This window comes from Drosophila sechellia, chromosome 3R (genome assembly GCF_004382195.2).
Source record: "Drosophila sechellia strain sech25 chromosome 3R, ASM438219v1, whole genome shotgun sequence".
NCBI classification, from domain to species: domain Eukaryota; kingdom Metazoa; phylum Arthropoda; class Insecta; order Diptera; family Drosophilidae; genus Drosophila; species Drosophila sechellia.
The window spans coordinates 6784511-6806715 of record NC_045952.1 but is presented as its reverse complement, the minus strand read 5'-3'; the positions used below and the strand labels follow the sequence as shown (position 1 = coordinate 6806715).

At 42.0% G+C, this 22205-nt stretch overlaps 2 protein-coding genes across 5 annotated transcripts in view; both read left to right on the top strand.

The window, feature by feature from the left end:
* The first annotated feature begins 471 nt into the window (after positions 1 to 471).
* Positions 472 to 4401, top strand: LOC6614311. Of its 2 annotated transcripts, XM_032720394.1 has the most exons (8): positions 472 to 560; positions 813 to 880; positions 936 to 960; positions 1213 to 1326; positions 1816 to 1994; positions 2430 to 3706; positions 3783 to 3788; positions 3946 to 4401. In XM_032720394.1, the coding sequence occupies exons 2-8, from the start codon at positions 833 to 835 to the stop codon at positions 4190 to 4192; spliced, it is 1896 nt and encodes a 631-aa protein (XP_032576285.1). In that variant the 5' UTR covers positions 472 to 560; positions 813 to 832; the 3' UTR covers positions 4193 to 4401. The 2 variants fall into 2 exon arrangements, with proteins under 2 accessions (XP_032576285.1, XP_032576284.1); XM_032720393.1 differs by lacking the exons at positions 472 to 560; positions 813 to 880; positions 936 to 960; positions 3783 to 3788.
* Positions 4402 to 10464: 6063 nt separating this feature from the next.
* LOC6614310 (protein doublesex) overlaps positions 10465 to 22205 on the top strand; it is a 41816-nt gene continuing 30075 nt past the window's right edge. For 2 of the 3 annotated variants that reach the window (XM_002038714.2, XM_032723584.1), the window contains exons 1-2: positions 10465 to 11128; positions 16529 to 17897. In XM_002038714.2, the coding sequence (XP_002038750.1) occupies positions 16847 to 17897 (1051 nt within the window). In that variant the 5' untranslated portion in view covers positions 10465 to 11128; positions 16529 to 16846. Of the gene's footprint in view, positions 11129 to 14867; positions 15455 to 16528; positions 17898 to 22205 lie in introns of those variants that run through there. The other variant, XM_032723583.1, reaches the window with a different exon arrangement.

Below are 22205 nucleotides of genomic sequence, written 5' to 3'. Positions count from 1 at the left end.
GCATGTCTCTTAATCGGACAAAGATAATATGCAGGGTAATGCAGAAATTGGTCAATTTTGGTGTGGCCCAGCTAAACCAATTTGAGTTCTATTCGGCAACCTTGTGGAGTCGGCAGACTCTGACTCTCCAAACACCCTGCAACTCAGCATATTTTGGCCTGGAATGCGCCGACGAGTGCAGTTTGTTCTGCGCTGGTGGCTGGCCACAAAACCAGGTCCACCAACTTCGCTTTTGGTCAAGCGAGAGAGCTCAGGTAAGCTGCCACGCAGACAGGTAGTTTTTTGGGCCCGGCTCAATCTCAATCGCCGCGAGCCATAAATCGTACTTACGCACACGGAACGCGTTTCTTCCACAGGTATAATTAAATCAAACTCGAGGAGCGGTTCGGATTGGGGCTGCGCCTCTGGGGGCGATGCACTGCCATAGCGAAACTGCAGCTTTAGTTGCGAATCAGAGCTCTTATCGGGCAGGTCACAGTGCAAAATACAAGCCAGTGCCAAATATCGCATTTATTGTTAATAGTTTTATTAATAGTCTTTCAATAAAACTAAGAGTGTGTGTGCGTATAATATTTTTAGTGTGTGTTAAATTAAACTATTTACAATGTTTTATTTTTATTGACCATTCAATACCAATATATAATTGTGAGCTGTAACTATAAATGAATTCGTATAAAATTACAAAGTTTCTTTAAGAGTTTACATCATCAGAAATACATATCTTCAATACAATATTTAATTAAAAATTGGTTTTGGGCTAGCCTGTTTGAAGCATAGTAATTTTCATTAATATAAATTAAATTCTCCACCAGCTCAGCAAAACACCACTGCCATGAACCTATTTTCGCGCTTAATACGTTTAGGAGGTGGCGCCAGCAAAGTAAGTACATTAAATGCAAGTATCTCAGCATTTTTAGTGATTAATAATATTGCAGAGCTCCGTTACGCTTCCAGCCCCTGGTATGTTTTATTCTAAGCTAACAGTTCAAATTTCCCGCCAATCACTTTTGTAGCATCGGGCTTCTGTAAGACAGCGTTAAAACGCACTAAAAGTTACCGAGGTATTTTCAAAAAAATGAAGTATGGGAAGATTAATTCCTAGTAAGCCCATATTCAATCTCATATAATCATTTACATACCACACAAGCGAGGCATTTGTAAAGAATTCTTCACCGCGCTCATTTCGCTAATTATTGCTGCGGTCTATTTTAGGCGTGTGCGATAGTACAATCAACGAAGCTGCTGAAAACCCACCCGATTCCACGGAGGTCTACAAAACTATAGCCGAAGATACTTTTGCGGGAGCCAGTTCGAACCCCGAGAAAGGTAATTAAACAAAGAAATTGTGTCTACATCTGGGGAAAAATGTATGGCTGACGTAACAATGCGTCGAATTTTCACTGGAAGCACTCATGAAAATGTATCTAAGTATCTATATTTAAAAGTGTATATCTGTATTTTTTGTGAGTGTCTGGGGTCGTGGTGGGCGTGTGCTTATCAGTACGGGTGATAAGAAGAGAACACGGAAAGCGATATCGATTTTAGACCATGCCACAGGTCCATTTTCCAATGAAGCGCAAACTCGAAGCGTGGCTCGCATGCTGTGACGTCAGCAAGTTATTCCAGAGAAAATCCCATACGGAAAACATCCCTTCTCCTGTGAATCATGAGGAATGTGGCTTTCGACTTCGACTTAACCTTACAAAACCAGCTCAGTTCCCCAGAGAAAGGCTGTTGGCTTGAGCCTAACGTGCTTACGCTTAATTGAAACTGATTAGAGCGAATTGAATCATTGTTGAATCATTTACTTTTCAGTCGACATGGTCCAGGATGAGAAGGCGGCCCACGCCGATGGCGCCGACGAACAGATGTTGGGCTCCAACGGAGTGGAGGATAAGCTGGCCGAGCGTCGGGATGAGGTGAAGTTCATCAAGGGCGATCACCAGAACGGAGATGCCAAGATCGACATCGGAACCGTCAACGGAGGCAAGCCTGTGAGTGTTAAACATACATATTTGAAAATTAATTGGAAAATATGAAAGAAAAATAATAATACTTATGTAGACGTCATTGGTTACATAGTTATTTCAAAAGCTGAGCAACTTAAATAATTTTAAGAAAATCACTAGTTATGTACATATGTATGTGTGCATGTGCTCATGCTATAATTCAAGTTACACTTAGTTGAATTTCGTTTTCCGGTTAATGACCTTGGCTTGTCATTCAATAAATATGTACTGATATGTGGGTATCCATGTGCACATACAAATGTATTAATGTATATATGTAACATACATATGTATTCGCGATTATTGAAATTGTATTTCATATTACTAATGTGCTAATTAGTCTCTACTTTCTGCTTTTACCCTGACGCCTTTTATTATTTTATAAAAAATACTATTACTAATTATTTATTTTCATTTCAGGCCTTCACTGGTATGAGCAAGGAGGAGCTCATGAAGTACGCCAACGACCCTTTCTGGGTGCGTCTCCGCTGGATCTTCTTCGTGTGCTTCTGGGCCATTTGGGTGGGCATGCTGGTGGGCGCCATTCTGATCATCATCGGAGCCCCCAAGTGCGCTGCTCCGCAGCCACTTCCATGGTACAAGCGTGGACCACATGCCAAGTTCGCCAGCGTTGAGACCTGCAGTCCAAAGGATGTTGTGGACGCCAAGGAACTGGTTTCCGCTGGCGCCATTTATGAGCTGCCAGCTGCTCTGACCTATGACGTGAAGAAGCCTGAGGTGGAGGAGAAGATCAAGCATTTGGTGGCTCTGTACCAGGGCAGCGATATTAGGGTTATACTTGACCTGACGCCCAACTACGTAGCAAAGAACTCGCAGCTAATGCAGGATGCCATTGCAAACCCGGAGATGAGATCGGCCTTTGTCTGGAGGAGCGGAGCTAAAGTTCTTCCCAACAACTGGCTCAAGGTGGGCGGCAATCGCAGCGCCTGGGAAAAGGTGGGAGACAACTATGTGCTCTCCCAGTTCGAAGACGGTTACTACGACCTCAGGATGAACAGTACCATCGTTAGGAACGAGTTCGGAGGAGTCTTAAAGCATCTGGTGGCATTGGGCATTCGAGGCTTCCGCCTGAAGAATACCAAGTTCTTTGCGCTATTCGATAGCCTCGAAGATGAGCGGCCCTCGTCATCGCCGAAGGACTTTAGCCTGGGACCCAATGAATATGGCTTCTACTCCCACAATCAAACCACTTTCCTATTCGGCCTGGGCGATGTGCTCTATGACTACCTGAGCATCGTCAAGAATTCCTCCGACGAGGCTTTCTTCTCGGTTGCCGAGGATGTCATGTATCCACAGACTTACCAGTTGAGCAGAGTTCCTGGAGCATACGGAATCGATCTGCCCATGTACGGAAACTTTGTAAAGGTGCTCAGCAAATCTAAGCCAGACACGCCGCTACAGAAGGAACTGGAAAACACAATCGCCCTATCGGGCAATGACTGCTGGCTGCAGTGGAACTTCGCGGACATCTATGTCGACACCCCACAGGATCCATCTGCTCTGGCCTTGTTCCTATCCCTACTGCCCGGTGTTCCCGTGGTGGCTGTGGATGCTGTAGCTTATCAGAACGTCACCAAGAACACCTACGAGCAGATCACCAATCTGCGCAAGACTGCATCCTACATGCACGGAAATCTCATTTTCTACCAGGCCGATCCACTGGTCGCCTTCTCCAGGTAATTCAAGTTATTTAATGTCTCGATCGTATTTGTTACTAACTTTTGTATAATTCATTATGCTTGCAACATAAAGGCAGAGGTAAAAACTTAAACCAAGTGTCCCTGTATATTATACAGTAGTATTTTAATTTTCGATATTTCTGATTTTATATTTCAATTAATCTTACTTTAACTTATGCTAAATTGCACTTCTCTTTCTATTTTATCTAATTTTATGTATATGTTCATTTCCACAGGATCAAGTCTGGAAACCCTGGCTACTTTGTCATCTTCAATCCTACCGAATTGCCACAAGCGAGCACCTTTACTATCCCAGACAATCTGCCGGACAAGATGACCGTGTCCTATTTCAGCGATCATTACAACGTCAACGCGGATAGCTCCGGACAGGTTGCTCATGCTGGACGCGTGAATCTCAAGGAATTCAAGGTGGCCCCGCACTCCAGTATTATCCTGACCTATGTGCCAGTGAATGCTGACTAATGTGGTAGTACCTGTAACTATACACCAAAATCAACCATATTGCATAAAGGCATATATACAGAAATTGTATAAAAAAAAGTAACTCGCTTTGTTAACCGTTGAGATTTAAAGCCGCCAAACAAAATTAAAAAATTATTCGCAGAGAACTTTTTAGAATTGCTTGCTTGTTCAATGCGCTTGCTAAGAAATAAATACAATATTTGCTTGCATTTAAAATAAACTTGTTTTTTACTGGATATAAGTTTGGAATAAATTCAATGGGCTTAAAATTAAAAGAAATATTAAGGTATAACTTATAAAGAAGTCTTAGATATTGGTCTGGCAACATCCAGTTTCTGGCAACTCCAGTTTTCGCCAGAATGGCAACTCTATTTAACGTGTAATCCATATTCAAATTCAAAGGTCTTGTGTGCGATGTGGACTTGAGTTGGATCAACACTATAAAATTTTCTAATTTGGCATTCTTAAACAAGTTGGTCAAATTGCAGCTCTACTACTTAAATGTCATACCACACTGAAAAGCAGCACAACTATTTGGCCTTTGTGGAAAAGTTTGAAGACCTCAAAGAAAACAGCGAATGCATTTGGCATACGTGTGTGGGCCAACTTTGAGATACAAATAGTTGGGGCAAGCCGGCAAAACAAAAGTCTGTGCGATGTGTGGGCTGCCAAAGACAAATAATCAAAATCGACAAGCGAAATGAGCCAAAAACAAAGCGGCCAAAATGTTTTTAGTTTGCACAGTCCTCGCTTTGAATGGCAGCCTGGGGAGCAGGAGCTCTCTCCACCAGCCTCCTCGCCACTTATGCATGTGTACCACCAAAAGGCCAAAAGGATATGCGCACGTGCTAATGTGATTAGATACACAAACACCAGCATGCCGATGCTGGAAAAGGCGACTTGTTCGAGGAACCGCAACATGCAGTGCAGTTGATTGCGGCAAGCCAGCTACAATAACAAGAAAACTCGACTACCGAGCTGAACAACTTCATTTTCGGTATCTCCGAGATGCAAACTATTGTTGCGCAGGTCATCATCATCGTCCACATCATCTGGGAACTGCGAACTTCTCGACCGGCACCCGCCCCTTCCCACACACATATGTACTTACCACCCACCACCATCCCTGCCACCCACCTTAGACCTGGCCTTGTGCGCTGCGAAATTATTTTGTCGCTACAACTTTTCCATCAGGCAGTCATCAAGTGCAGCACCAACCCTTCAGGACAGGTCGACTCGGGCTGACCACTGATTTAATTGCAATGTGCAACACATCTGCTGCGATGTCACCAAATGCGCAGGGGAATGCGTTAAGTGGTTTTTAATAAAGTTTTCACTTGTATCCTGGCTTCGGCCTTGCGAATGACCAAAGGGTTAATTGCTCCCCCTGACAATCTGTGGTTGTGACGGATATACATTTTTTCACACTAAAGGTCACAGATGCTTTGTAGGATTAACTTTTTGTATTCGGGAAAGTGTGCTTAGGGCTATGAATGTTTTATATGTATATTAATATAATGTACTTTTTAAGCAACCTTTTGTACATGGTATCAGTAGTTTCACCATATCTAATCAAACTCTCCTGAAAGATATCGGCTTTTCAAAATGAAACTAATAAAGTAGGAAAAAATTAAGTAGTTAAGTAGCGGGAATTTTAAAGACCACACACTCGATTATCACGTTCTTAAATGGTGCACATGTATTTGCTACTATAATATATTAAAATAGCCCAGTAAGAACTTTAATATTCGACTATAATAGCTTTTGTCACGATCTGCACACATTTTACTTATTTAATTTTCTATGATAAACAAGTAATCGTGAGCGATAATGCCATGTTTTATGTTGCATGATCAGTGTAATTGCTTTATTAATTGCAGAACGCCGAGTTCTTACTTTGTGTTAATGCAAATTTCGTAATTAAATTAAATACAGCCCTCGCAGTTAATATATTTATTTGATATTTAAATACAATGTGGTGCAAGTCAGCCCAAATTGAACTATTTCTAAGATTAAAACCTTTGCTGGCACATTTATTAGGTGTCACGATATCCGCTTAGGGTTCCTTTGAAGGGCTTACATCGGATTATGGGGCACATACGCACCAAGTGTCAACAACTCAATTCGATGGGCAGAAAAAAAACAGCCAAATGAGTCGGCTAATTTGTATTGATTTTTTATCGGCCAGGCCAACTCCCTTTTTTCTTGCGCCCCATACTTTTTCAGCTCTATGTTGCTGGTGCGTATTTCTGTTTGTTTTGAACTTTCCCATGCATAAATTTTGCATATTAATTGAGCGACTGTCATCAATATGTCTGTGCGCAGCCCGGAAACCACCCAATGAACATTGACCATTCCCTCAGCCAGCCTCATCACAGCATGGCATCATTAGTTGGCCTAAAAAATCCCATCAGGCTTTGATTAACATTTTGTGCACACAAATGCCGGCCAAATGCAAGAGCGTCTAAATGAGTTGCATCTAATTGAGTGACAAACACGCCACGAACAACACAACACCACCGACACACCAGTCCCAAACCCAGACCCAGACCCAGACCCAGACCGACATCAACTGGCCACCTCTCACAAACTGTGCCAATTTGTTTTAAAATGCATCATCCCGGCGCTCAATCAGCTCTGTTCGGTCCAGTCCGGAACTTATCCCACCCCAGGATCCCCCAATGTCCAGTGCCTGCTCTCGACTGTTTTTCAATTTGCATGCAAGCGTAAATTACTCTCGGCTCGAGACCCCTTAGCCCCTTCCTGGAACACCGGTCCCTGACTCCACACGGATTCCGGCCGCTGGTCGGTTAAAAGGTTTGTCCTTTGGTCGTGTTCTATATGCAGATTGCCATCGCTTTCGAGGACTGTTCCGTTCTTGCTCCTCCTTTTTGGTGTGCCTGTCGGAATCTTGTGCCTGACTGCTTTGAATAACTCTGCGTATCTTGGTTATGAACATAAAACACGTTTTTTGGCACCCCATTTGTCATTAAGATACCAATTTGCTCGGCTTCAAAAACATCTCAAATTTCCCACCGACCGCACGAGAGGGGGGAGCTGAAAATTAGCCAGGCTATAAGAGCCCAAAGAAGTAAGATCAAAAGGCAGGCGATGAGGACGAGGATGGCGAGCCTTTCCCGAAGCCGGCCCAAAAATGATAAACACACAAATCTTTGAGACCGCAATTTAAAATTTTAAAATGCTTTTTAATTGAGATGTTTCGTAAGTTAAAACAATTTACTTACTTCTGTATATTTAAACAAAATAATTAACTATAATAAGGATATTTGAAAATCCGATTAGTCCTGCACAAATGCGCTTTTCTGGGGAATTTAACCCTCCACTTGTTTACTTAAGTGTGGTGTAATCAAAATTGTTTTACATGAACTCCGAAAATTCCCCCATTAATCTTGAATGGCAACTTGAACAATTTCACGGAAGCAGTTTTGACTTCGTGTACATATTCATCCGATCCGTTCGGTGGAAATGCAAACTGACAGCGGCGGTTGATATACATTTGCGATCTGGTCGCCAGACTTGTGTACGATTCGCATGCCTAAGCAACTCGACTGGCTACCCAGTTGAACCGGAGAAAAAAATGGCGATATAGTGATAATATTTATGTATATATGGTTATAGATATATGGTTTGAAAATTCTATTAATAGGCGATGTATATAACTTACTCCCCGACTTTCAAACTAAAGTAACGCATTCAAAGTAGATGCAATTTTTCTCGGTGTACTTATCTACCCACTACCGCAAACTAAGCCGAAAGACCTCCTTCCGACTCGCTAACAATGTACAACAACTTGTAGAATGGCCATAACAATTATAAAACACGAACACGAGTTGCTCGCGGGGAATTGCAATTGCAATGGGAGGCAGCAGGGCAGCGGGCAGAGGTGTCTGCGGAGACAGACTGCGGTTGGCAACTTGGATTACCTTTATCTGGCTGCCGGGTCATCCGGAGAATTCTGCGCCGCGCACTTGGCAGCATTCCCCGATGTCGTCGCTGTGTCGTGTATCTTTGGTGCGGCTTTCGAGGTGACAACTGCGACAGCTAAACGTCAATTTATATAAATGTTTGCAATTGCCACCGATGCGTCGTTTGTGGTGAGTGTGGAGTTGTTAAAAATAAAACACACTGATCGCTGGTGATCGATGCGGGGGTCGCAAATGTCCAACGAGAAAAAAAAGAGTATCTGTCAGATGCAGAGAGTGGAACTGCGAGCAAGAGAGCAGATCATAAATAAATATTTGCCGGTTCCTTAGCAATTTGCATTTTTTCTGACCGCCCGAGTGTTTGTTGTTTGCCGTTCTGCCCCAAGTTTGTTGGCGTTTTTTGAGAGCGCACTCGGCCAAACGAGTTTGGATTCGGATGCGTATCCGCGAGATACTCTTCCCGCGCCGCTCTTTGCTAATTGATTTATGAGATTGCAAATGCAGATGCCTGCAGCCAAGCTCTTTCGACACTCCGCCATAAAGTGGGCTAAAATTCGTGCGATCCAAGGTATAAATATGCAAGAAATGCGTCTGCAAAGCTATGTGAACTTTATCGTTCCACAATCGGATTCGAATGAAAAATGTATCTCATTGCCTATGCAATCTATACAGTTTCGTGCAAATCAATAAGGAAGCCCACCGATCTCAGCTATAAACATTGCTGTTTCACTTTCGGTACATTTTATTTTAAATAATATGTTTTAGTACCCTGGCATGCAATTATTTTAAGTTTTTGCATTACCTCGCTGATATTGAGAGTTAATATAATAAGTAAGTAATTTTCTTTAAATTCAATTTTGTATGAGTAAGTCAAAATAATTACATAATTCATTAAATTTAAGTCAATTTATCACTTCATTTATTTAAATGTTAAATTAAAACCTTTTGTTATTATAAACGAGAATCAAAAACGATTAAGTAATGAGTATTATTTTAATATTTTCTGATCGCTGAGCCATTCATTCCCCTACAATTTGGTCACCAATGTGAAACTATCGAAGTACCGGAGGCCCTTTCGCAAACGAGTCACTGCCCAGAATCGAACTCTCGAACATTTTTGGTTACCTTTTTGGGAGTTGCGTGCATCGCCTGGGGGAAGTATCTTTTAATGGAGCCGAGCATCGGACAAATTATCTCCGCCGTTCTGTATAAACGATCCTGACTAATATAACGGCTGTCGATGAAAGGGGACCTTTTGATGTGATAAATGCGAGTGCGACACACGCAAATCGCTGCGTCTCCGAAGGTGGCATAAATACGCGGCGCAGGCCGAACGAAGCCCAGCTGAGTGGTTCGACCTATATCGTCGGCTAGACGCCCAAACCCGATTCGATGCTCCCCATATCTGGCGCTTCTTCTTCTCGCGCCACGCGGAAAGAGAGCGGAAGAGAGATAGAGAGCGGCCAGAGTGCAAATTAACGATCGGCACATGCAGGCGGAGACGTCAATGTACGGCAACAAAGTTGCTCCACTCGAGCTTCTCGCAGAGATTCGCAAAAAACACGCGAATTTCAAGAGAGCACCGCACAGAGAGGAAGAGCAGGTCTTCGATGTTTTATTCTCCCCATTAATGGGGCAAATGCACTTTACGCTCTCGCAGACCCGTTTCTCTCCGTAACTCTCTGTTGCCCAAGATGCTTTCGTTTGAGTTCCTCACATACCAACGTTGTTTCGAGCTTATGAGTTTGCTAAAAATCGTGGGATCCGATTAAGGAAATGCCCTTCTATCGTATAAATGTTTCTGTTTAAAAACTATTTAGTTAGTATTTAAAATACTTGTACGTTATTCGTATTACACTTATTAAAAAACTACACAGATGTAATGATTATTTTACAACATTTTCCTTCAAAAATTTAATTTTTAAAATAAATTTTATTCGGCTGATGCTAGCGGAAATTAGCCCTTAAAAGTATGCAACGCAGTTAAAGAGTTTTAAGTATCCGTAGTGTGGAACTTATATTTTTAATAATTCGTAATACTTTTTTCATGGTTCATAGTTCATATTGTAATAATTGTGTTTAAATTTACTTATGGCAAAGAGCATAGTAAAATGTTAAGATTGTATGTATGAAATAAGGGTATCCCCGTATATGGTACAAACCCAATTTGCTTTTTCCTAGTTGGTGTGCAGTGCATCCAACAGTCGAGCAGGTCGGATGCTCGCACTCGTTTCTTTTTTCGCGGTGCAGCAACCGGAGTGCAAATTCAAATAGCAAGAGCGTTGCGTCGCCAGTCGGTGGGCCCGTCTCTGTGCCAGAAACACATGCTCAGTTTTAGGTCCGCCCGTCCGCTGAAAGTCCGTGTATCTGTCCGCTGGCTTTTGGTCTGCTAGTCGGACTGGTACTGGTCCGAGTGTTAGTATCGTGCTCGGAGCTTTAGCTTTGTGGCCGCAACCAGTTTGCTGGCATCGATCGTCCTTTGCAGGTCGTGCATGTCGCGTTGGCGTCTCGCGCCGTCCGCGTTCCGTGCTCGAAATCGCAATCTCAAACTGAAGTGAACAGAACTGGAGCGGATTCGGTCCAAAATTCTGTGCGATAGTTTTTAGTTGCTGTGCGAAGTCCGCAAATATCTCTAAAATGCGTTGACCTACAGGGAACCAGATCGAACCGCGAGTGCCATGCTAAACAAAGTCGCAGCTTGTACGGTTTAAGATAACAAATAAAAGAAATAAATTTTTACCGGCTCCACACTCTCACTCTCGGTCCACGAGGCACTCCCGACCGCCTCGATCCCAGTCGATCGTACTCCCCGTATCTCATCGAGTGCTCCGAGTGCTAGTGCTATATTCTCTCACTTTGCTTGCATAACCAAGAGCAAAGCACACCGCGCGGAGGCAGATCGCAGATGCAGATACAGATACAGATACTGCTTGTAGTCTAGTAGTGGACCTGGAGATACTCTAGCGAGTGCATGCAATTGGCATTGTACCCGGTAAGTGAACGATGAGTTACGAGCGCTCTGCGGCCAAAATGTGCCACCACTCCGCTCCGTTTTGCCACCTTTTTGCCCGGCATTTGGGGGCGTTGCAAACTGCCTTGTAATTGCCTGACATAAATGCTCGTGTGTACAAGGCTTAATGGCGATAGCAGCAGGTACGCTCAGCGATTGCCATCTACAACTGACTGACGGTATGACTGCTGGATGGGGGGAGGGGGCAGGGGTTGCGAGCGGCCGGTTCAGGCCATTGTCTGACTTCCAAATTAAACAGGAAACGAGCAACAGGTCGTGTTTTGCAGCCGCACTATGACACTCCCGCATAGCTCCATTAGTTTCTAAGATTGGGATAGTCTAGGCCATTGCCATTGCCATTTGCGATCGGTTATCCTAGATGGCCGCATACAAATAAGGCAAATTGGACCAAAGTCTAAATGGTTATGAGGAAAATGCAAATGACAAATACGAAACCAGCTTGCTTAAGACGACAAACACATGGTGTGCATATTCTTATTCAAATTAAAGTTGAAGCGAAGGCGGTTCTTGATACTAATGAAGCTTACCATCGATTATTCACGAGTGCTGCATTTATGTAATTTATGATGTAAATTTATGTTTAATTTATTTACACTTAAAGTTTTAGATTTTAATATTTTTTGTTATCTTGGGGATAACTATTCATTTGCTTATTCTTGTCATTTGTACTAGCAATAGCATAATTAACCTTGCTAAACCCGTAAATTTTAAAGTTTAAAGTCATATTTTAGTGGTAAGAAACTGCAGCTTGCTTTCACTCACGAAATCTCGACTTTCGTGAAGACGGATGACGGAAATGGCAAGATTGAGTTCACCTGCCATAAAAAAAGGTATAAGAACCTGGCATGCCGTGTGAACCCAGTCAGCAAACATACAGGTTTTTGACTAATAGATTAAATAAATTACTAAACTATATAAGCAAGACGAATATTTTAGTATAATATAAATCTGAGCTTGGTACATTTTCGCAAGAATATATATAAATATAAATATAAATGTAAATGTAAAATACCTGTAAATGCATTTTTCTTAGTGCACAGTTGTAATGATCTTTACTTAACTTTTTAAGCTGCACCCCACTTGCAATTATCATATAATCGACTTAAAGTACTTTTGCCATTTATAACGCCGAGCTGTCCTTGGCCCATTAATAACCTGAAGTGGGTTCTTATCGTGATCTCTTCCGCTTTAGACAAATTAATTGAGCATACATGCGCAAGCTGCACATTTTTTATGCTCACCCGTAATCAATTTAATCCGCTTTTCCTCTGGCAACTTTGACAACTGTTTCCCTTGATATTTGTCATCATTTCCCCCAAACAATTATCAAATATTGAACACTGATAGCCAGCAGGGTCTTTCTCTTAAAGTGGCTCTTCGGAGGAATTATTTCTCTGCGGGTCTCTCAGCTCATACAAATTAGAGGCGACGTGCAAGATAAGCAATCTTGTGCAGTTTTTAAACACACAGGCAAAATAACAACATTTTGCCGTGGCCAGCGGGAGGCGGTGGAAGAAAGGGGGCGGGTATATGGTGCTAGCACGAATGTGAGACCCGTTATCAGCACATCGTTCATGCTCAATTTACCCTCCATTTAAATACAGGGTATTAACTCTTTAGACTCCGAAATTAAGTCATTACAGCAAACGAAACTTGAGACAGACAAACACTCGCACTTCATGTCACCTAGCTAATAGATTGAAATTCCTCATCGCTAGGGCCTTTTGGCTATGTCACATATATTTCTCCCTATCTTTCGTTCATTGGGTTCTAATCAATCGTCTAAAAATTTTGAGTGTGGATCTGTATGCATAGGCAAGTTCAATGAGTCACCATAATGTCAAACTAATTGCAAATTAGATTAAACACGAATCAAACACGCCAGCAGGTGTGGAGAAAGTGGACAAGAAGTATAGTAGAATCTTATATTCCCTATCTGAGTGTAAAACATACGGAAGCAATTTATTCGAATAGTCGAAGAATCTTTAATTATTTTTCTTAATACAATACAATGAAAATTAGTATATATGTACTCTATCTTTCGTTTTCAATTTAAAGATTTGCGATTTTTATACTTTAGGGGATCATTTATTAATTTAGCTTGAACAGAGTATCAACACACATATAGGCTTAGCTTATTTGAACAGGTATGAATATTTTGTAGTTTAAGTTTAAGTAAACCCCTTAAATTTAAAACAAAAAATGTTTTTTAGATTCCCTCTTTTCCATTAATTGTTATTATATTATAATATCTTTCTAAAAATGGTGATTCAAATCACATATGATGATATGTACATACATATGTATATAATATATGTACGCAAATGCATAAGTTAAAAGGGTAATAGAAATGCCACGAATTGCATTTTTATTTCCAACCTAGTTAGATAAGAAGTATATATGTACATACATATACTAGATTTCAATGCCATACATCTAAAAACCCATTTCCAATAGCCCACTCGAAACCATTTCCTCGTATGTAGTAGTTATCGACTGACTGTATAGAAATGATTGCAGCTCCTTTGTTAGGTAGTTGCACAAGCCTCTAAAAGACCATTATACCGGAGTAGCGTCCACAAATATCCACATCACTCACACGCCCTTTAGAACGAAGAACTAACCAAAACAAATGCAATAAAATTCGCAGTGCAAAGCGGGCAAGCAGAAATGCAAAAAAGCAATTAAGAGGCGGAAGGCAAAACTAAGACTAAGTCGAGCGCACTGCAACTCGAACCCAGACAAGTTGCAAGGCGACTGCAACCGGCAAAACAACTCAAACACTCAAACAAGTGCAGCGAAATCGGCAACACCAACGAATCGACAACAACAACGCCAGCCAATGTGTGTGAGGCTGCCTATGTACTAGTCCGTCCGTTTGTCTGCGCGAGTGTGTGTGTGTTTGCTGCATGTGCCAGTACGATGGTGTATTGGTGTGCAGCCCCCACATTTCTCCAAATGCACGCAACGTCGACGCTGCACAGTGGATCCAAATCATGGGGCTTATTTCAAAAATATGTTAGCCTCCTAAAGATATAAAAGGAAGGAAATTGATATATTCAAAACTTTTTCTTACAAAGTTACAGTGTGATAAACCCTTTTCGATCCATATTAAACTTAAAATAGGTACGAAATAATTTCATCTTTATGATTTTTGAAGACTGGTACCACAAAGTAATTCCTAAATTCAAGTAATAAATGGTTCCTTTGGTAATTTGAAGAGGACATACTACGAATTGTTACTTCTATGATTCCTTGGTAAAGCTATTTTCGTTCAATGAATTAAATAAATTCAACTTAATAGATGACATAAGGTACGTAATGATTACGTTTTAAGATTTTTGAAAACTGGCACTGGAATCTAAATTCAAGAAATAAATAGTTCCTTTTAAAATATGAAGAAAACGTAATACTAGTTGTACATTCTTTGATTTTTTTTATTAAAAATAAGCAAAATTGGAAGCCCAGCGTTACTCCAACCCCGCAGGATTATCAAGGACTTTTGGCCCACTGTGGCTCAGTTTGGTGCGCTCTTGCTCTCTCGATGCGATTTTCGGTTCCGTTTCGTTGGCGGTGCGCTTCCACGCAAACACAGGCAAACATCTCGCACACACCAGCCAACTGGCGCACACACACACTCGCACATCCACCAATACTGACGCACTCGCTCGGCGCTTTTGAGTTCTTTGCATCCGCGTCTTGCGGCCCAATGTGAGTTGCCTTGTGCATGCCAAAGATTTCAGATCGGTCAGCAGCAGCAGAACCAAAAAGCTCGGCTCGCGACTCGCGAAACGTTTTTTAGAAGTTGTGCGGATTAAAAGAGCAGATTTGTATTTGATTGGCCCTATGAATATTGATTTTTGCACGTTGCTATCGGTGCTGAATCAGTCGCTTAATTGGACTACAATCGGATTCTTCAGTCGCGCGTTTTACCGGCGGCTTTTGCAAGTCAGTGGAGATCGTGCAACACTTTCTGTGTGATTTTTTGTTTGTTGTGTGACGACTATTGATTGATATTTTGTAACATACAGCTGAAAGTGACTGTATAATTGGAATTGTGGAAAGCAAGTGTTATGTGTGAAAATCAACAAAAGCTAAACATACCAATTATTATTCTAAACCATCAAAAGTAATCCGGCATATTCTTACCCATAATTTAAAAACCTTAAAAGTATATAAATCCAAGTTTTAATATAAAGTTATTAATAATATATAACGTATTTTCAAATATCATTAAAAGTATTTTGACTCTTAAATATAAAGTTTTTCAAAATACACGTTAAACAGGTAAATTACACGTTTTTAAAGTTGCAATTTACGATATTTTGAATGATCAAATGATCTTGAAAAGATATATTCATTGTAAATCAAAGTACATGCATTATTGCAAGCATAATAATAAAACATTTTTAAACTATATGAGCTGTTTTATTTTTTAAAAAATAGTTACTATAAATAGTTACAGTACTAAGACTATTAAGAATTCGAAAAATTCAAGCACATTCAATTAGGGGAATTATTTTTCACAGTTTGTATACATCGACTTTTTATTAGTAAACCTTATATGATTATACAACAATTTCCTAGTAACGAAATGTAAATTATTTTTAGAAAGTTTATAGGCAAATTTCGGCCGTAAATTTACCTTAACTTTTCAAAATTTTAAATGTTTTCCATAATAACTTTTGCTCATAGTTATTATATATATTTTTTTACGATTCATAATTAACCGTATTACGTAAATGTATCTGAATTTTTTACACATCTCGCAAACGAAAAAGACGCTTGGAAAATTAATGTGTAGACATTTCAAAGAGTCAAAAGTCGACCATAATTCCAGTACCTCCCATTAACTATTTGCGCATCCGTCGTTTCTGTTTGAGACAGTATTATATGACACCAGGACAAATTCACTACTCTATCAATACAATGTATCTACGTGTTTGACTCCGCCTTCGAGTTGTTTCTGAAATCCAATACGAGTCCAAGCAATGTAAAGGGGTGTGGCTGATCGAATCTAAATGATTTTTCATACTTTATTGCCATATAACATGCGATGTCCGATGGCCAATAAAAACGGAGTTTTAACATCTGGTCTTGTTTTTAAAATATTTTCGGAGTGAGGTGTACGCGAAAATATTGCAAACATTCTCTATAGTTAGCAATACAAATGTAAATTTTTTGCCACTACTAGCCAAGCATGCAAAAAAAAAAGGATAACTAAATTTCACAATCGTTTATAAACATTTGTGCCTCTTGTTTAGAGTATATGGATGCATTGGAATTGCATCAGCTGAATAAGAGTGGAGTGCATATTGACTAATCGTGTATTAAACAAAAATCTGAACTTTATCTTTTCAGGTGCTTCTAAAATCAAAGAAAAGCAGCTAAATTTAAAAGTGAGACCTAAACTCTAAATATTTCTCAATACTCTTCGGACTTACGCAATAATCTAACTTACCAATAATTCAAGCAAGACTAAATTGCAATAAAAGTTTATAATCCTTAGCAATATAACTCTCTCTCATTGAAAAAAAACTTTAATAATTTAAAGCCCCAGTGAAATAAACAGCAAAAGACAATTAATAGACACAGAAAATGCTAATAAAAACAGCTTAAAGCACGGTTAAATAAACTCAGACGCTCGAACACTTACATAGGATATTAGAAGCTGGAATCATGGTTTCGGAGGAGAACTGGAATAGCGACACGATGTCCGACTCGGACATGATCGACTCAAAGAACGACGTCTGTGGCGGAGCCTCCAGTTCAAGCGGCAGCTCGATTTCGCCGAGAACGCCACCCAACTGCGCCCGCTGCCGCAATCATGGCCTGAAGATCACCCTGAAGGGACACAAGCGGTACTGCAAGTTCCGCTACTGCACGTGCGAGAAGTGCCGACTGACGGCGGACCGCCAGCGGGTGATGGCCCTGCAAACGGCCTTGAGGCGAGCCCAGGCCCAGGATGAGCAGCGGGCACTGCACATGCACGAGGTACCGCCCGCCAATCCGGCGGCCACGACCCTGTTGAGTCATCATCATCATGTCGCAGCTCCCGCTCATGTCCACGCCCACCATGTGCATGCCCATCACGCACACGGAGGACACCACTCGCATCACGGACATGTCCTGCACCACCAGCAGGCAGCGGCGGCAGCAGCAGCTCCGTCGGCTCCAGCCTCCCATCTTGGTGGGCCCAGCACGGCCGCTTCTAGCATTCACGGTCACGCCCACGCGCACCACGTCCACATGGCAGCCGCTGCAGCCGCCTCGGTGGCTCAGCACCAGCACCAAAGCCATCCACACTCGCACCACCACCACCACCAGAATCACCACCAGCATCCGCATCAGCAACCGGCCACGCAGACCGCCCTGCGATCTCCGCCGCACAGCGATCACGGCGGCAGTGTGGGTGCGGCCACCAGCAGCTCCGGCGGTGGAGCACCCAGTTCCAGCAATGCTACAGCGGCCACCTCTAGCAGCGGATCCAGCGGTGGTGGAGGAGGAGGCGGAGGGGGCAGCTCTGGTGGCGGAGCAGGAGGCGGTAGGTCATCGGGAACATCGGTGATCACTAGCGCCGATCACCACATGACCACGGTGCCTACGCCCGCCCAATCGCTGGAGGGGTCCTGCGACTCGTCGTCGCCCTCGCCGTCGTCCACTTCCGGTGCCGCCATTTTGCCGATCTCAGTTTCCGTCAATCGCAAGAACGGCGCCAATGTGCCCTTGGGTAAGTGACTCCATTTACATTTATAAGTCTTAAAATGCATTAGTTCATAACAAAACTTACACGGTCTGGACTCAATATCGAATGTGCTTCTATATGAGCCAAAGGAGCACAACTCTACCCACCACGATCTCATAAAAAAAACAATTTTATATCTTTTGAGATCACCCATTACCAAGATTACTTATTGAGTGGTTTTTGAAGGTTACCTAACGAAATTTGTTGGTCTGAAAATTGTTTTATGTACAATCCATCGAATATCAGATACCCGTTACTTGCTAGCTTTTAAAGTTTCTGAGAACTCGAAATATATACGGCTAGTGATCCAGATCAAGAATATTTATACTTTATTGGGTCGGACTGTAATAATCCGTTTAAATCTGACAAAAACAACATATTTTTATGACGAGAAATAACAAATGGAATGCACACTCACTATTTGTTAAAATCAATTTAAGAACAGACGGACATTGGGTGATCTTGCAATGGCCCATTTAATTTAATTAGGGTCATGTCTTGTGTTGTATCTGTCATGTAAAGTTTCTCCTTTGGGAGCGCCAAAAAATACACGATCTGCGATCTTTGCAAGTATCTAGCCGTATTTATGGCTCATTTAGTAAAGTGCATACGGAAAATTGAAAATGAAAAGCGCAAAGAAAATTGCCAGGCCTTTTCATCCTGGCCCTGTCCACGAGGAGCTGTCCGCCAAGGAGTGGCCGTGCATCTCGCACCACTAAATGATTGCCACCTAATTATAGGCCGCAAATGCCGCCGCTGGTAGTCCCGAGGACAGAACCATAACTCCACGCTGCGTCGCGGCACGTACCATAGGCATCTGGAGCAGGGAAGCCTCCGACAGAAGGCCTAATCAAGTTGTTGTTGTTCTCAGGGGCACAGACTAGTAAATAACAAAGGCAGCCAGCGGGAATGACAATTGCGTATGGAGTCGACATAAAGTTACTCATTGCTCATACACGTATTTAATTCTTAAAGACTTGGACCTAAAAAGTTAATTAGGTGAAGTTATCTGAACAGCATACGAGTACATCCCTAGCAGCTATGGGTATGTTTGGCATACAGTGTTGGCCCGTTGTGTATATCTACGCAAATATACATAATTAAGATGTTTTATTTGAAAAATAAATAGAAGACTTTAAAACTCCAAGCAATGTTACAGTCTTAATAACACGGAATCATGAGACCAAAGCCCCGTACTTGCCGACCAGATGAAAATGCCTGGAAGGAGAGGCATTGTGGCGTCGGTGACGGCCCATGACAAAATCAATTAACTTGGATACACAGGCTGTCAACAGTTGACACCTGAAGGCTCCAGTGCCGCCTATTTTTCTAAAGCGATTTGATCGCATCTTAAAGCGTTTAAGCCGTATTTATGCGTGGGAAAAATACTCTTCTGGTTGGCAAGCCATGTGCGCTTTGCCTTTGCACTAGGCCTTTAAGGCTCGTATAGTTTTAAAATCTTATTTCACTTAAATTTACTTAACGATTTAAATTCAAAATTAAGTTTAGTTGCCAAACCTTTGGCACAGTGGTTATTAAAGCATTGCAAAATTCTTCTTCAATAAATGATATTACATTTGAAGCAAGACACATTGGATTCAATTTATCTTTATTGTGTAAAACATAGTAATGTGATTAGCATATTAAAGTATCTTTCAGATACCGACAGCATGGGAGTTGTAGTTTTTAGGATCCCAACTTAGGCAATCAGTCTAAAGCTTTAATCTTGCAGACACGCATAAATGAAGAAAAAATGGCTCTTTATGAATAATTCGCTGTATTAAATGAGCCATTATTATCCGATTCCTTGGGACTAGCATTTATGATCGGCGTTCCCAAGAACTTAGAATGGCAATACCTTAGGGTAGCAGATATAAAAGCTGATTAGCAGCTGGTTGGCGATTCCATCTGGGGTTGTGGACTCCGCCAAATCAGGTGCAATGAGGGCCATCCAACGCTCGGCTGACCACGTTCCCTAATTGCACCGCGGCACACAACGCGGCATACAAATGCAGCACAATTACAAGACGCTCTGTCAAGCCAATCCAACACGACCATCCATCAAAGTGCTAAGCAGGCATGAAACTTTTTCACAGTTGCATTTTCCACTCGCCGATGTCTTCTTTATGCATACGAGCATTATCATCATCGGCGCGTAATGGCACCCAGACATGGATCAGACATTACGGCGATCGTTTAGCAGAAGTGCAGACAATACAAACCGACGTCTGTCAACTGCGAGCAGTTCGTCAATCAATTGAACACCGCTCCACCTCTCGCAGTTCCTCTAGCGCCTCCAGCTCCTCAGGTGCCGTAGTCGCTGGCAGCCAAGTAGCCAGGTTGTGGCCCCGATGTCTGCAAGCATGTAAACCCAAACGTAATCTCGATCGCCGGCGCGGAGCTAACTAACCCGTCTTCAAACAGGAACCGAGATCGGGTTTCCAGCCGGCCAAGGCAACTTTGTTGCAAATTTCCTAGTCGCCCAAAACAAGTTGGACGGCTCATTAGTTTGGCCTGCTGCCCACACTGGCGCTGCCCGACTCCGGAATTAGTCATACCGTCTGCGAGTCACCTCCAAACGCGAGGTTAGGCACTTGGCACTTTTCCTTGGGTCTGCTGCTCCTCCAGGAGTTGTTCCTGCTTCAGGACTATCATTTTGTCATTAAATCTGATGGCCATCATATCCCGATAATAGCTGAATGCCAATATTGTAGAACAGTCGTCAATTGCCCCAGTATCAGTAGGAAACTGGGGCATTCCTGTGCTCAAGATAATTTCCAAAACACAAGGTTATGGTCAGTGTGTTTAGTGATTTTTAAACATCTGGTTGAACACGTAATTGATTCGAATTTAGATCAGACAGCAGTTCTAGGATAGAGATTGGGCGGTACCTTTATTTTTAAGAGGAAACAACATTCTTCAAATCCGTTTTCTATTTCTATGTTGTGGTATTAAATGTGGTAGTGATTTAGCAACAAACACAATCAAAATATATTGTGTAGTTCTAGATTAACCACCACTAATGATATTTTTATACCCTATCAAATGAGAATGATAATTTCATCAGTTAAATTAATTGTTATTTGAATGCTGTTTGGCAACACTTTGTTGAATATACTGTTCACTTTGCATGGTGCACTAATACACTCAATATTTATTAATTATACATAATTTAACGACATAAAAGCAGCCATGGCAGTAAACTGCATATAGGAGAAACATAAAATTCAAAGCAACTTCGAGTCGTGTTCACAAAGTCAAGGTAACCATGTTGGCCAGCAATCGATAAACTTCGACTTCAGTTAATTAATTTAATGGGTTGTGCTAATTTCGGGCTCTTAAGACAGGCAGCGCCTCCTGGCCAGGCCCAAAAGACCTGGTGCCTGGCCAACAGATCTCTCCCAGTTGTCTGTCTAGAACATTTAGTGCCGCCAATTCGACTGAAAAACCCCCTGGTAGAGAACGAAAAACTTTGCTGCGCTCGTAAAATGAAGTTGTAAAATGTATTTTTGGTATATTTCGCGGACATACATACATTCTGGCCGATTTTGTTTTCGATTTCGTTTCAAATGGCTCGTTTGCCGGCTTCCAGCTGGAGTGGAGAGCGTAGTTTGCATTTTATTATTTCCCATATTTGAGAAATGAGCTCGGGAGCAGCGCTTGGCAGCTTTGACAGGTCATTTGGTTGGATAATTTACGAGATTTCCAGTTAATATGTTGGCATTACTGTTAATACTTGTCCGCCGGACTTTGTTCGCGATGCCCGGCGGCGGTCTGCTCCAAGCCGGGATTATATGCGCCCGAAATGGGGCTTAATTATATGGCCAGAATCTATCCAGGAACAGACCTAAAAAAAAAAAAGAAATACTTTTCCGCACGAACAATAAAAATATGGTTTTCTCTTCTCGCAATTAAAGCCGTTTTTACGAGCAGAAAATTAGTGTAGTCGCAGTTTGCGATCTGGCCTCTGAACGGTTCTAGAATGACTCTAAACACGCGGCAGCTGCAGCGGATAAAGGCATAGGGCTAATAAGCTCAGGCCTTCCTTGCTGGCGTTATTTACAACCTGCCAAAGTCATTTGCATCGGCGTACAGGCATAATCAGCTTCCATCCAGCAGGCATCAATTATAGGGCTCTCGCCGAAGCCCAACCCCCTTTTTTTAAGCCAGGTTCTAAGCCCCGAAGTATTCACTTGAGCTGCATCCTCGAAATGCGGGCCATTAGGCTTCGCACTCTTTTTTTTGTTTGGTTTTTTGACAAGTCGAAAGCTTGTGAATCCGTGAAAGTGTACT